General features: G+C 38.2%; 1 protein-coding gene across 28 annotated transcripts in view; it reads left to right on the plus strand.

Annotated features, from left to right (window-relative positions):
* Positions 1–13,051, plus strand: part of LOC108234070 (neurexin-1a) — a 226,109-nt gene that overhangs the window by 126,696 nt on the left and 86,362 nt on the right. The window contains exon 1 of one of the 28 annotated variants that reach the window (XM_017412963.3): positions 1,574–2,682. The exons of the other annotated variants lie outside the window; for them this stretch is intronic. Coding sequence (XP_017268452.1) covers positions 2,442–2,682 — 241 coding nt within the window. The 5' untranslated portion in view covers positions 1,574–2,441. Of the gene's footprint in view, positions 1–1,573; positions 2,683–13,051 lie in introns of those variants that run through there. 28 annotated transcript variants of the gene reach the window in all.

Below are 13,051 nucleotides of genomic sequence, written 5' to 3' on the forward strand. Positions count from 1 at the left end.
ACTGGGTGCCTTTAAATCTCAACTTAAAACCCACCTGTTTAGAGTTGCTTATGGCTAAATTAGGGTTAGAGTGCGGGTTTTTGATGTTTGTCTCTTTCTTACTGTTTATTCATTGTCACATGCTGTTTTTATTTTGTTTTTTAATTATGTAAAGCACCTTGAAATGCCTTGCTGCTGAAATGTGCTATACAAATAAAATTTGATTTTTTGATTGATATGCTCAATATAATGTTCGTGTTCAAATCTTTGTTTACTGTTCAGATTCAGATTAGAGCAGAGATTTTTTTCTGAGTCTTTTAAAACACAATTTATTTTTGTACTTCTATTAAAAATGAACTATTTGAAATATGTTCATTATCAGCCCAGACCTTCCTCAAGGTTTAATTTCTTGTTTTTTCTTATGTGAATAGTTGCTCAAAGAATAAAATGGAGGAGGACATATTATCCTGTGTGTCACGCTTGCTAAGTTGGGTTTCTTTGGCCATGAAATGTCTCTGTATTCCCTGTAAACCATAAAGATTAGCTCAGCAGTGCTTACACTGTTTTTTTCAGTTCCCTCCAGCTTAGAACATAGCGTTTCGAAAGGGAGGATGTTGAATGGCCAGTGTGCAAACAGAAGCAGCACACTGCAGCTGAGCCTTGTGTTCCTTAGTCCCAAACTCCAAGTACTCTTCCCAGCTGAACCAGATTGTGTTTATCAGCGGGGCTTTTTATGTCCACATGTTCCCTACTTTCCTCTAACCCTGCTGCACACAGAGTCTGGGATCAGCCTTACCTCTTCTGTGAGAAATGGTCTTTTATTAGCAGGCGAGACAGACTTGCCCAGATTCAGCACCCTCTCCGTGGACAGTTCTCAACTGCCAACTCTGGCACAGTGCGTGCTTTGTTTACATATGTGTGTGTCAGTGTGAGAATGTAGACACACGTGTGTGTGTTTGTGTATGGAGGTTGGAGGGGGGAGGAGGATAGAGCGAGAGAAAGAGAGTTGCCCAAACTATATGAGCTGCAGCATCATCAGTCCTTTAAAATTTTGCTAATGATACACTGCAGAGTAGGTGAGACACTATTGAAGAAAGTGCTGCATGACAATATGAGAGAAAGGATTAGGTTGGACTTCTTGCAACTATTTTGTCTCAATTCAAATAATTATTACATAATTAAAAAAAATAGATAGTTGTCAGAGAAAGATAAGAAGACAGAGCAAACCAAACTGAGAGAAGGAGAAATCAAAAAAGATAAGATGCTTAAAGTAGATGCACATAAATCCAGTTTGTCCTTTCTTTTTGTTTATTTTTTCTCCCATTTTACTGCTGTGGAATGTCCACACGGGAGAGTGACTTAAAAAAGGCTGAGCAGAAAGAGTAGAGATGGACGGTGAAAGGAATCAGAGCTGGGGGACATATCTTCAATTTCTGCTATTCTGCCTAAATAGGCTCTTCCTCTGCAATGCACTCAGGCTCCAGTGATTCGCTATGTGAACGCTGCCCATTTGCATAGCCACTCTCCCTCCTGCTTCCTGGCTGGCTGTTGAGGCTCCCCCTCCCTCTGTCCTCCTGCTTCTCCTCCTCCTCTCTCCCATCTTCCTCTTGCGCACATCTTCTGGATCGGCGCTGCTTGTGCTGCCTGTGAGTGAGCGTGTGTTCTGCCCAGGGCTGCTCTCAGGTACTGCAGTTGCCGTCACTCGGTCTCACAGAGAGCAGAGATCTCTGGATGGGGAATGGCTGCGCTACTTGGCACAACTTAACAGGTGCAATCTCGCAGTCAGCTGCGGGCTGGCGCACATGCAAATGAGCTGCGGATTTAACTATGGTCTCGTTCCACTGGACGTCCTTTAAAAGCACTGGAGGAGGAAAAGGAGGAAAACTCAGAATGTCTGCCTTGATTTTCTGAAGAAACTCACTTTGAACAGGTGCTGCCAGTCTTTTCTTAAGTGGGCTGTCTTCTTTAGCTTGCAGCAGATTTTTTGGGAATATTAAGTTTGTCTTTTGTTTTTTTTTTTGTTTTTTGTTTTTTTTGGTAGGAAGATGTTTCTGATTTTGTGAGGACTTAACCAAGGATAAAAGGGAGAAACAGAAAAAACAAGGGATCTAAGGGATTCGGAGCAAACTGGGATTTCTCCATTTCTTCTTGTGGCTGCTCTAACTACTTGAGTGATTTTTTTTTGCATGATGTTTATTGATGTTTCTGAACCTGCCTGGGTGCTGCTACGGATCTCTTAATTCAGTGGAAGAAAAAAAAAAAACTTGAAGCTTTTTTTCTATCACAACGGACATTTTATATGGTATCTCATTTTATCTTTTACTTTTCTTCATATCTTTCTCTTTGGATCTTAATCGAGCATTTAAGGTCATTGTGAGTTTTGGTGAGGTAAGAAGTATGGGGCTGTGAGGCTCGCTGAAGTTCTACCTTGATCTGAATCCACTTCTGGCCACTCAGGGAAGATGTTCAGGGGCTGGAGTTCACAGGTCACTCCCGTGAGGCTCGTTGCAGAGCCCCTAAAGTGGAATTCAGTGACACTCAAACATCTGGCCCTGTGGATCTTTGCTGTGGGTTTTGTGGCAGGGTCAGAAGCAAGTGCTGTGGAGAGTCTCCAACCCTTTCACCGGTCCCATGGAAACAAGCATCACCATATAGTGCCTATTGCTATCCACAGATTATCTTCACCCCTAAGAGCAGGACAGAGTAAGTATTTCATTATGCTGTCATCACAACATTTTATTTTTTGCTACATTTTCTTGAGTAAATAGGTTTAGTCTTCTCTCAGTCTTAAACAATGCTGCTGATTCAAATCTGACTCCTTTTCATATATATATATATATATATATATATATAAGTAGTTTCTATAACAGATTGAGAGTTAAATTGAGTTTAAATATCCCCTGTTTTATTTATAAATTTTTTGTCTCAGCTAAATACCCCCTCCCCATGCCTGGGATTAGCCATATCCATATCTGCAGATGCTCCACTGTGTCCAGATTAGACTGGATTAGAAGGATGTGGCGCTCTATGTTGCCCTTGGGTGTTTGGAATAGACAAAGATGGGTTGCCTGAAGCTTTGCAGGGTATTGAGTTGTTTCTGGACCCTACCTATAGTGCAGAGTGGAGTTGAGGGCCCCTTTTACTCTGTGTAGCAAAATAGCTCATGTCACAGGAACAAAGAGAGGGACAATCTGTGAGAAATTATATCATCTCAACCTAAGAATTCATGGTAGACAGCAGTGTGGCTGTTTCAATAATGTGTGTCTGATTGATAATAGTTTTAGAAGTAGGGATTTCCCTAAAAGTTCCCAATCACAGCGATGTTTGTGTCTCAGGCAGTTTGACTCATAAGGGACTAAAATACTCTTCAATTTGAATACTGCCCAGGCATTTTTGAGTGACGTAATGAATTCTAGTGTTACACTGACGTAATGCTGAGGTACCCTGGATTTCATTGAGTAGGCAGTATGCAGCAAATCTCTTGTTTATTGGTATGGATTCTCTAACATTTAGCAATGAAGTGTTAAAGTATAAATGGCAGCTCAATTACAGAGCATTGTTTGTACTTTGAGTATATTTTTGCAGATACAGGAAAAAAATAAAAAAACAATACCATATCCCAGAGGACTGGAAATAGACTTGCACCAACAAGAGAGTCAGTTCCCCTCCATGATGATAGGAGAGAGTAGAGGTTTGCTGTCCCACATGGACAACAAGACAGGCAATTAGGCAATTCTGCCATGACCTGTCTTAAGCAGACACTACTCTGCTTGCCCTCTGATCTCCCTAAGAACCTGAGGGCAGCTGATTCAGGCAGTCCCCATGATTTAACATAATAGTTGTTGTAGCTGCTCCTTTGTGATTCAAAGTAACATGATTAAAGTTTTGGTTGATCAGCAAAGAGGGTGTATAAATGCAAATTAGGATGACATGCTGTTCAACAGGGTACCTGGCTCTAGGACAAAGCCTTCTATTGTAAAGACTTGGTGCTGTTAGTTGAGCTGCGAAGATTTAATTTCCTCAGGGGTTGCTATTTACATGGGTTGTCTATTCACTGCAGCAATTAGAAGTTTATGACTCAATTTACTCAGGGAGGAAACCCTGTGTATTTAAAAGTCATAGGGTTTCAGATTTGATTTGTACTTTTTGGATGCGTCTTTTTTGCTTGATACAAATAATTTCCGTGTGGTAAGACAACACAAATTAAGCATTATGTAGTTTCAGTTGTTGTGGTGTGTCTTTGCTTCCACTCTCCTGTCTCTATCAAAAATTCTATGGTCACAATGTTATAATGTAAACATATTTGCAATAATTACACAACACTACCTGTCTTTCACTGTCGCACTGAATTTACTGTTGTCTCAAGTGATAAGACCAAACAAAACTGGTTATAGGTAATAGAGTACTAATCTTTAGTGATAAATTAAGACTAATTGTTTTTATTGGTATGTGTCTCATGAAAAATGTATTTTTTTCTAATTATGTAATTCTAATTAATGCCTTTTTTGCATTGATGTGAGATGTTCTATGGTGGATAAATCATCCTAGATACTCTAGTCATCTGATGTAGGTGTGACTGACTTGTTACTAATTTTACTGAAAAAAGTGCTACTTTGTACAAATCAGTGAGAAAATCCTTTTCCCATTTGTATTCAACTTGGAAGTCTCATTGATTCATGTAGAAAGAAAATAAATATATATATATATATATATATATATATATATATATATATATATATATATATATATATATATATATCAACATGGTCAGGTGTATGAAATTGAGTTGGAGTGTGATGCATTGTTTGTTTAGGGCTAGCAGTAATGAGGTTCAGACAGTATCAACTGTGAGTACCAGATATACCATTCATCAAATATAGACTCCCAGAGGTGATAGTCCTCTTTTCCAGAGATGGATATCCTACTTGATATGCTGGATAACTAGGTTATCAAATGTTTTTCTTTTTTTGCTGTACCTGCTGTTCTTACTCATTAAAAGTAGATAGATGAGATGCTCAGATCAATAGGAGAAGCATTTAAGTGGCCTAAACTACAAATCTCAGGGCACATCTTGAAGCATCTACTGCATACAGAAGCAAACGACATTGTAATGTAGAATTACTGATCCTCATCAATCTGGCAATTCCTATTGTCGGAGTAGAGGGTAATGTGCTTGCCGTCTTCACCACTTCCTCTCCCACTGTTGGGGATAAATGTGTGTCATCCAACAGGAAAAATTGCCCATATGTTCATGCAGAGAGTCAGCCTCCAGATTCATAATGGTTATGCATCCTACTTTACACATCTAGGGTAGCACCCCACCTAACACCTGTTCTGTCAACTGCTGCACAAATCGTTTTGTATCTTTAAACTTGGTTTGATCAAAGTCAGTGAAGCAATTTAAGTGATTATAATCAATTTGAATGCTCTCCAGCTTCACAACTAATGGCTGAATGGGTTAGAGACTGTGCTTGTCTGTGCTGGCATTGCTGCTGAAAATAAATGAGCAGGGGGAAGAGAGGGAGTAAACAAAAGAAGTTAGAGAAGAAGGAGAACAATAGCTGAAGAAAGTGAAGAAAAGAGGGGGGTGAGGGAAAAAAAGAGAAGATGGCAAAATTTGATGATCTCTGGTGATGCCTTGCTGCTAGAGTGTTGTGGGCTTGTATAATATAATTAATCCCATGTCTCTGAGCTGATGTCATTCTGCGATAGTGTGAGGATGACAGTATCTTTGCCTCAGCAAGGCAGCAAAGATGATAGCTGCCCTGATAAGGATCTGAGTACATGTTCTTCTGCTCTAGAGGGAGCAGAGGCAGTTATTGACCCACAAATGAAAGAGTGAAGATTGCAGTTGTTTCATTCTCCTTTTTCTCTGATGTATTAGAAGACAAACACCCTTTTATTTGTGTACTTCTGGTCTTTAACCTCCTTAAATCTCACCAAACTTGCCATCCTTCTTTTACTTTTTTTTCTCTCTTCTTCCTTTCTTTTTGCACTTCACTTTTTCTCAGTCACTCTGCCTAGTTCCTTCTCATCACCCTCATTGGTCTGCAGAACCCATCCAAGCAAAAGAGTGGGCAGCCTTTTGTGCCCGTAGTGGTCTGTGTGTGTTTTCGTTGGTAACCAGGCTATGGTTGGCGTAAAGGAAAATGAGACCTGACTGTGCGTGCGGTGGGCATTGAGAGGTCAGCTGAGTAATGTGTCCAGTTTTAGATTAGAGGCTTGGATGATGAAGAGACAGAGAGAAATGGAGAGACCCTTCTTTTGACTGAAGGGTATGTCTGTTCCTCTCACATACATAGGTCCCAGATGAGTATGAGTTAGTGAGCTCTTCACCCATAGGGTAACTAATGATTCACCAACAGAAGGATCATCTTTCTTCACATATTCTTTCTTCTTGTTCAATTTACTTTTTGTTTACCCATCTGGTTTTCTTTTCCAAAGGAGATCTTTAAAAAAAAGAAAAAAAAAAACACCCAGCTTTTATGGCATGTCTGATCTATGGCTGATATGATACATATCTTGATACACTGCCAACAATCCGATTCATTAAAAATATATGAGACGCAAAAACTGATACTACAGACATCAGCCCCTAATCACGATGCAATTCTGTCTTTACTAACAGTACTTCTCAGTCTTTATTAATGATATGATTCAGCCTTTTAATCACAGTAGTATTCAGCCAAGACAGGATCTGCAACCTGTCTAGGGTGTTCCTCGCCTCTCCCACAATGACTGGTAGAGATAGGCACCGGCTCCCCTGCAACCCTGCATAGAAAAGCAAGCAAAGAAGATGGATGGAAAGATGAACTACACCATTCAGCCCTCAGCCCTCCTGAAACCCTCAAAAGAGAGAGAGATGAAGAGAGGTAGAAAAGCTCATGTAACTTCAGGCTGTGAGAATGTTAAACATGATCTAATTCAATTCAACATAAGTTTTAATTTAACACATTCATAGCAATACAATACAATAAAGCAAATGAATGACCTATGTCAGTTATTGAGACTAATTACTTAATACAATATTTTAATACAGATCTAAACAAAAAAAGGTTTTGTTTAAAAAATTCAAAACACTTTCAATAAACCTGACTTTTATATATACAAAAAACAAGCTGATTTTTTTTCTTTCTGAAAATATTAGTTTATCAACATGATTAGGGTGAAGCATCCTTTAATAGCGTTTGTTGCTGTTTTTACAGGCACTGCTGCAGTTCTCCTTTTGAGCAGCATGTGTCAGTAATGAAAGACAACGCTGCTAAACAAAAATGGCACTAGAGGAAGAGTTGCCCACTAAAAGAAGTAAAGGCAGGAGATCCAATTCCTCAGTGTAACTGCACTTTTCTGTCATTTTTTTAATAGTAAATGTCTTTTGAAACAAACTTGCTTGCATACATTTCATTTGGTCCAGATCCAGTTCCAAAAATTCATCAGAATAGCTTCTCTAACTGCAGTTGCAATATGCATGTCTGTGAATTAGTATGATTCAGTTAATCTCCATATTTCTAATGGCTACAATTTATTGTTGGTGTTATATTTAAGCAACATAATCTTAACAAGTGTGAAAAATAATGCAGAAAACATAAAATAAATACAGTAAAATATAAGTCTCTAATGCCACAGATCGGTTTAGCATGAATTTGTTTTATTTCAACTTTATTTAAATTGTGCAGATCTCTTAATGTGAGTTTTAGTCAAATATTTGACCAAATACTGATTTTTTTTTAAATAAATTAATATTCAAACACTCTAAATAGGGAGCCTTTGTCCTGCCAACTGTAAACTATTTGAGCACATCAGAGCTGTGGTTCAGTGTCAAGCCCAAGGATAATTTGACATGTGAAGAGGTTAGGGGGTCAAACTATTGATTTGAAGACAAACACTCCCTTTCTGAGCTCCAAACACATCACTGAGCTATAAGACATGTAAATGTAGAAAATATGGCAAAGTTACTTATTATGAAATTGTTCTACAGTATTTAAATGTTTGGGATAAATGTTATTAATTATATTATAAGTTATAAATACAACTATAAATAGACAATATTTATTTGAAGAATTAAGAGAAAAATACATCAAAAGTGTAAATATATTTGAATCACTGCTGACTTGAACTGCATGGAGATCAAGAGGTGAGCAAGAATGATGCAGCTATAGTGCATGTCAAAGGTGTTAAAGATGCTAATGAAACAGCTTCAGTTGTTCTCCACAGTCCATTCAGATTGACTCAATAAAACCCTCTGAATCTCTCAGGGGGGTGGGACAAGAATAGAAAATAAATAAATAAAGCAATAAAAATAAAGCAGAGATCAAGAAAGCAAAAGCCCATGTTATTTTATCTAATCTGAATTAAGTTCAGTCACCCCAGAGAAGCCTCATTCTCTGTCATCATAATGAGGCAGCAGCTATCTCTGTAGCAGTCGAGCCTTTAAAGACACTTGTATGCACATTCTCTCAGAAATGCACACACAGAGCTACACTCTACCCAATGATTTCTCATCTCTTTGATCACTTTGAATTATTGTCACTACCAAGTGTGAATGAGGGTAGTTGAGGCAATTTGCAGATGTGCACATAGGAAAAAAACCATATCTATGCTTTAACATAACATTGGATAGATTTAAAGACCGGTTGTAAAAAAAAGTATGCTTTCTGAGAGTATAACTGTCCATATCCATCCTATATCAGTAGTCTAACTGCTGCTGTTAAAAGTAGGAAAAACACCAGAAGATGTGGTTTAACTGTATTTAACTGGAATGCCCTGATAAGTGTATCCCCAAAGGAGGCTTCAGAGGATTCTGTGTGATCAAGCTTGATGAAGACAAAACTATATGATTACTACTGATCAATAATGAGCCCTTTCCGTACATTTCACACCTTTGTTTTGAAAGATATGTTTAGTTCTGTTTCTTCTGTGTAGGTGGGTTGATTGACAGAAGTATAATTATTCTCAGCTTACAAATTATTACCTAAAAACCTTTTTATTATGTTTGTTGGCTTGATGATAGTGTCAAATAAAAAAGGCTTAAATGATGAATGACTGCTCTGTGTTACAATGGGATCCTTTTGTAAGAGCCGCGTTATAACTTTTTTTTTTTTTTTTGCAATTTACAATTGCTCACCTGCAGCAGCAAGGCAACACAAAGAAAGCTGCCCCCTAATCCACTCTAATAGGATTGTGTGGGATTTCACCTTTCCCATTGCTCCCTCCATTCCTTAGAGCCTCGGGCCTGCTGGCACAGGCTGATAAAACACGCCTGCCTAACACCTAAGTGCAAGTTAATATTAGCATAGATTTTGCAATACAGTTTAAAAATACAATGCATACCCACACATTTTTTCTTTTTCTTTTCTATGTTTATATACTGTTTGTTTGTAGATTTGCAGCATTGGTGCAGGACAGAGGATGGCAAAGCTCAAATGGAGCTTTTTCATTGCTTGCTGATAAGGGGGGGCGGCATCGCTGCACATAAATGTTGAGGCAGTAGCTATGCTGCACAACAAAACTCCTCACTAATCTTAAGACATCAGCGCATGCAGTGTTTAACTCTACTGATCCCTTGATTTTCTCCAGATTTATTTTATTGTACAGTACCACTTCCATAAGATATTCATCTAATTATATAACATCTCACCATTTAGTAAGTTTACTTAAAAAGTTAGTCTACTCTGCAAAAAGCAAAGAGAAAGTTTAATCCTGTAATTAATGCTTGTTGTCCCATGGGTATGTCTTACAAAAGCACAAACAGTAATGATGAAGCAGTGCCATACACGGAAAATATGAAAATTAGTGCACATATTTGCATGTAAATTATGTTTTTGTGGTTTACTATCAAGAATGTAGACTAACATAATTGTAACTCAAAGTTACATTTTCTCAATAGCTGATTTAGGTGCATACATATACCTATGTGTGTTCATTGTTCGCACCAAATATACTGAGCAATGCTCCTCATTTAATAAAGTGTTTATGGTCAACTTAACCACTACACATGCACATCTTTGCCTCAAGCCAAACAGAGGCTTGATAAATGAGAAAGACGATGGCAAACATTTTACCTAATATTTTCTTTTAAATTCAGGTGCAAAAATACAGATGGATTAAATCATTTTTAAATAGCCCACCTGCGGCACAGGCATATTTTATTTTGCAATACCACAGGTGCAAACTGAATGGTATTTGTATTGGATTTAATTCAGTGAAGTACAGTGGCTGTTTTCTGCCTGAAAACAGGTTCTTTGTGAGGGAAGGATTTCTGCTGATGTAGTTTGGGCTACAAATGGTGATCGACAGCAGGAGTTGTTTCTTGTCTCAGATGAGAGCTTTGGCCATCAATGTTTTTGGTTTTCTGCCTCACTTCCACTGTGTAATTATCCCTCACTTGTCTTTTTTTTAGTAATCAGACATGCAGTTGTTCTTCACATCTGCTGGTTCTCTAATGAAACAACTTCAACTTTCACAGACCATTTGGAGACTGTGATGTTTGGTACATGCTAGCACACTGACATACTGATTTTTTTCTCATTTTCTCATGTTTGATGGCACACATTCAGTCAAAAAAAGGTTTTGACTGAGAATGAAAAAAACTTGTAAATAGAGTGCTTGATTTTACTTTAAGCCTACCTTTGATATATCTGTTGGCTGGTGCACAAATTAAACTCTGGATGTAGAAAAATCTAATCAACAAACTGCTGGCAAACAAAATGGCTGACCTAAACAGAAAGAAAGGGAACATTGTGTCTGAGGAGCAAATGAGGCAAGTGATGATGAGAGAGTAAATTAGAAGCTGTCGATACTGTGAGACACTTCTATCAGAGCCAAGGCTGTTGGCGGAGGAGGCAGATATGCAGCTGGTCAGGGTAACAAAGGGCCCGTTTGGTGTATTGCCCCATTAAGACACTGGGTCTTGTCAGCTCTGCCTGGATGTGCCCCATTCTACTCCACAAGGCAGGGGCTCATGTATCACTTTGGATTTAAGGGAACGAAGCATAGCAGAGGAGGGGGGCAGAAGGGTGTGAGTGACACTGGTCCACTGAGCATTTGTAGCATAATGTTACCAGCCCAGGGGGGGAAACTTTACCTCAACCATGAATTGATGGTCTACTGCCATGAAGAGTGAAGGTGGTTGCGATGGCTGCCCCGGGGCCCCGTCATGATGAGGTGAAGGCTTATCTCTTCAGAACAGTGAAAGGGTAAAACATGGAGTGCTGCAGCAATATGATGCAGGGACAGATGTCTTCATTCACAATTTCTTTTAAAATACAGCAGTTCAGCAATTCTTAAAGGATGCAAGTCTGTGTTCATATAATACCAACATGCCATTGGAACAGCTAATGGTCACTCTGAGTAATGCTGCTGTTTGAGTTTGTCAGCTTCACTGCAGAACTCTTTAGGCCCACATGCAAAATATACATGTTTAGGTTCTAGAGTGTAGCATTTTTGGAACTAAAGTAAAAAACACAATGTGTATAACTGGGGGTGTTGCAATTATAACATTTAGGAAAGCAGCTTATTAAAGATAAATTAATTTAAAAAAAAATAAGAAAAGATTAACAAAAATATATCTAACAATCTCAGTCTTGCTAAAATTTGTGGCCCTATAAAATACTATGGAATACCATTTCTGACCTAAATAACAGTTGCATTAGTGGAAAGCAACATACAGGGTAGCAAATATGTAAGTATGTATGAAGCAGAAACTCCTGACTGCATACACACTCTCATACTCGCTTATTGCAGTAAATGTGCCAGGAGATTTGCTGCTATGTTAGCACTTTGTCTAACCCGCAGGGTAAGACAAAGAGTCCTAGGTGGAAAATGGCCACAAGAAGTTCAAACTGCTGCAGACATTTGTGTTCTCATATACCACCAAATGGAAACACTTTTTGTACATCTCAGGACTGCAGTGCACCATGTGTGAAAACTGCTTAACTCACAATAGAGCTTGATAAATTTGATTACATCAGTTTTTTTTCTTCTTTTTTCTTTCACTAATCATTTGAATGGTTTATTCCCTTTGTTCATCCAAGAGTTTTGGATTGAATATGCATTTATGTCAGAAAAAAGTGAAGTTTTTTTCTATTCTGCTTTCATTTGTTGGGTTCTGTTGCCCTTCTATAATTTTGGAGCCATGTGTCTTTTACCCTCTAATAAGAATGACCAATCACGGGGTCAAGCAGCAATGCCCCAGTTTTAGTCTCCACTTAATTTAATAACATCAAATTAGTAAGACAGGGAGAAAAGGGACAGCAGGGGGAGAGGACTAATCCTTTTCAGTTTATATAGACAGGTTGGACACTGTCAGCTGTCCAATACAGTATTGCTGCTTTGGGATTGTCTTCATTAGGAAAAGCTTAAGGCTCACAGGTCACTGGATATTGTTAAAACAATACTGTGGAAATGGACTAATTAAAGTATTTGCCTAATCTTGCCTGAGGACCTAGACAAACTGTTTAGGGGTTTTAAATTCTTCCTTCAAATTTATAGCCATGAATTAAGGGTTATACTATTGCATCATGATCATATTAACAATAAAGTGCTGTAAGCATGGGAGGATACTATGCTGTTTTAATAAATGTGTAAACTGTGTTTTATTCTTCACAATATTTTTTGTAATTAAATCACATGTTGGCTAGTATTGGAGAAAATTGTCCTTTAGCTGCAGAAGTTTATTGTCACTATGCGGTAAAGATACCAATATGTCCAGACTTAATAAGCCAAAACAAAATAAGCACAAAGTCTGCATTCTGGGTGGATTTAGCCCTTCTGTCCATTCTGTTTTTGCTGACTGCAAAGAGAATAGCTTAGTTCCAGCTTTCTGATAAAAACTGAAGGGCAGATTTATTACTTAAAATCGCTGGAAAAAAAATAAAAGTGTAACGAAGCAGCTCAAGATGTGGTAGAAAATGCAATGTTTTGTGGTGTGATTAAGTTTGACTGCTGAACAGCAGAAGATACATTATATGACTGGAAAAATTGTTCAGTTCAAACTCCATTTGTGCGCAATAAAGGTTTTGGCATTTGCATGATTGAAAAACTGAAATAAAGCAAAAAATGCATAAGGTAGTCA

This window comes from Kryptolebias marmoratus, linkage group LG22 (assembly GCF_001649575.2).
Source record: "Kryptolebias marmoratus isolate JLee-2015 linkage group LG22, ASM164957v2, whole genome shotgun sequence".
Classification (NCBI taxonomy): Eukaryota; Metazoa; Chordata; class Actinopteri; order Cyprinodontiformes; family Rivulidae; genus Kryptolebias; species Kryptolebias marmoratus.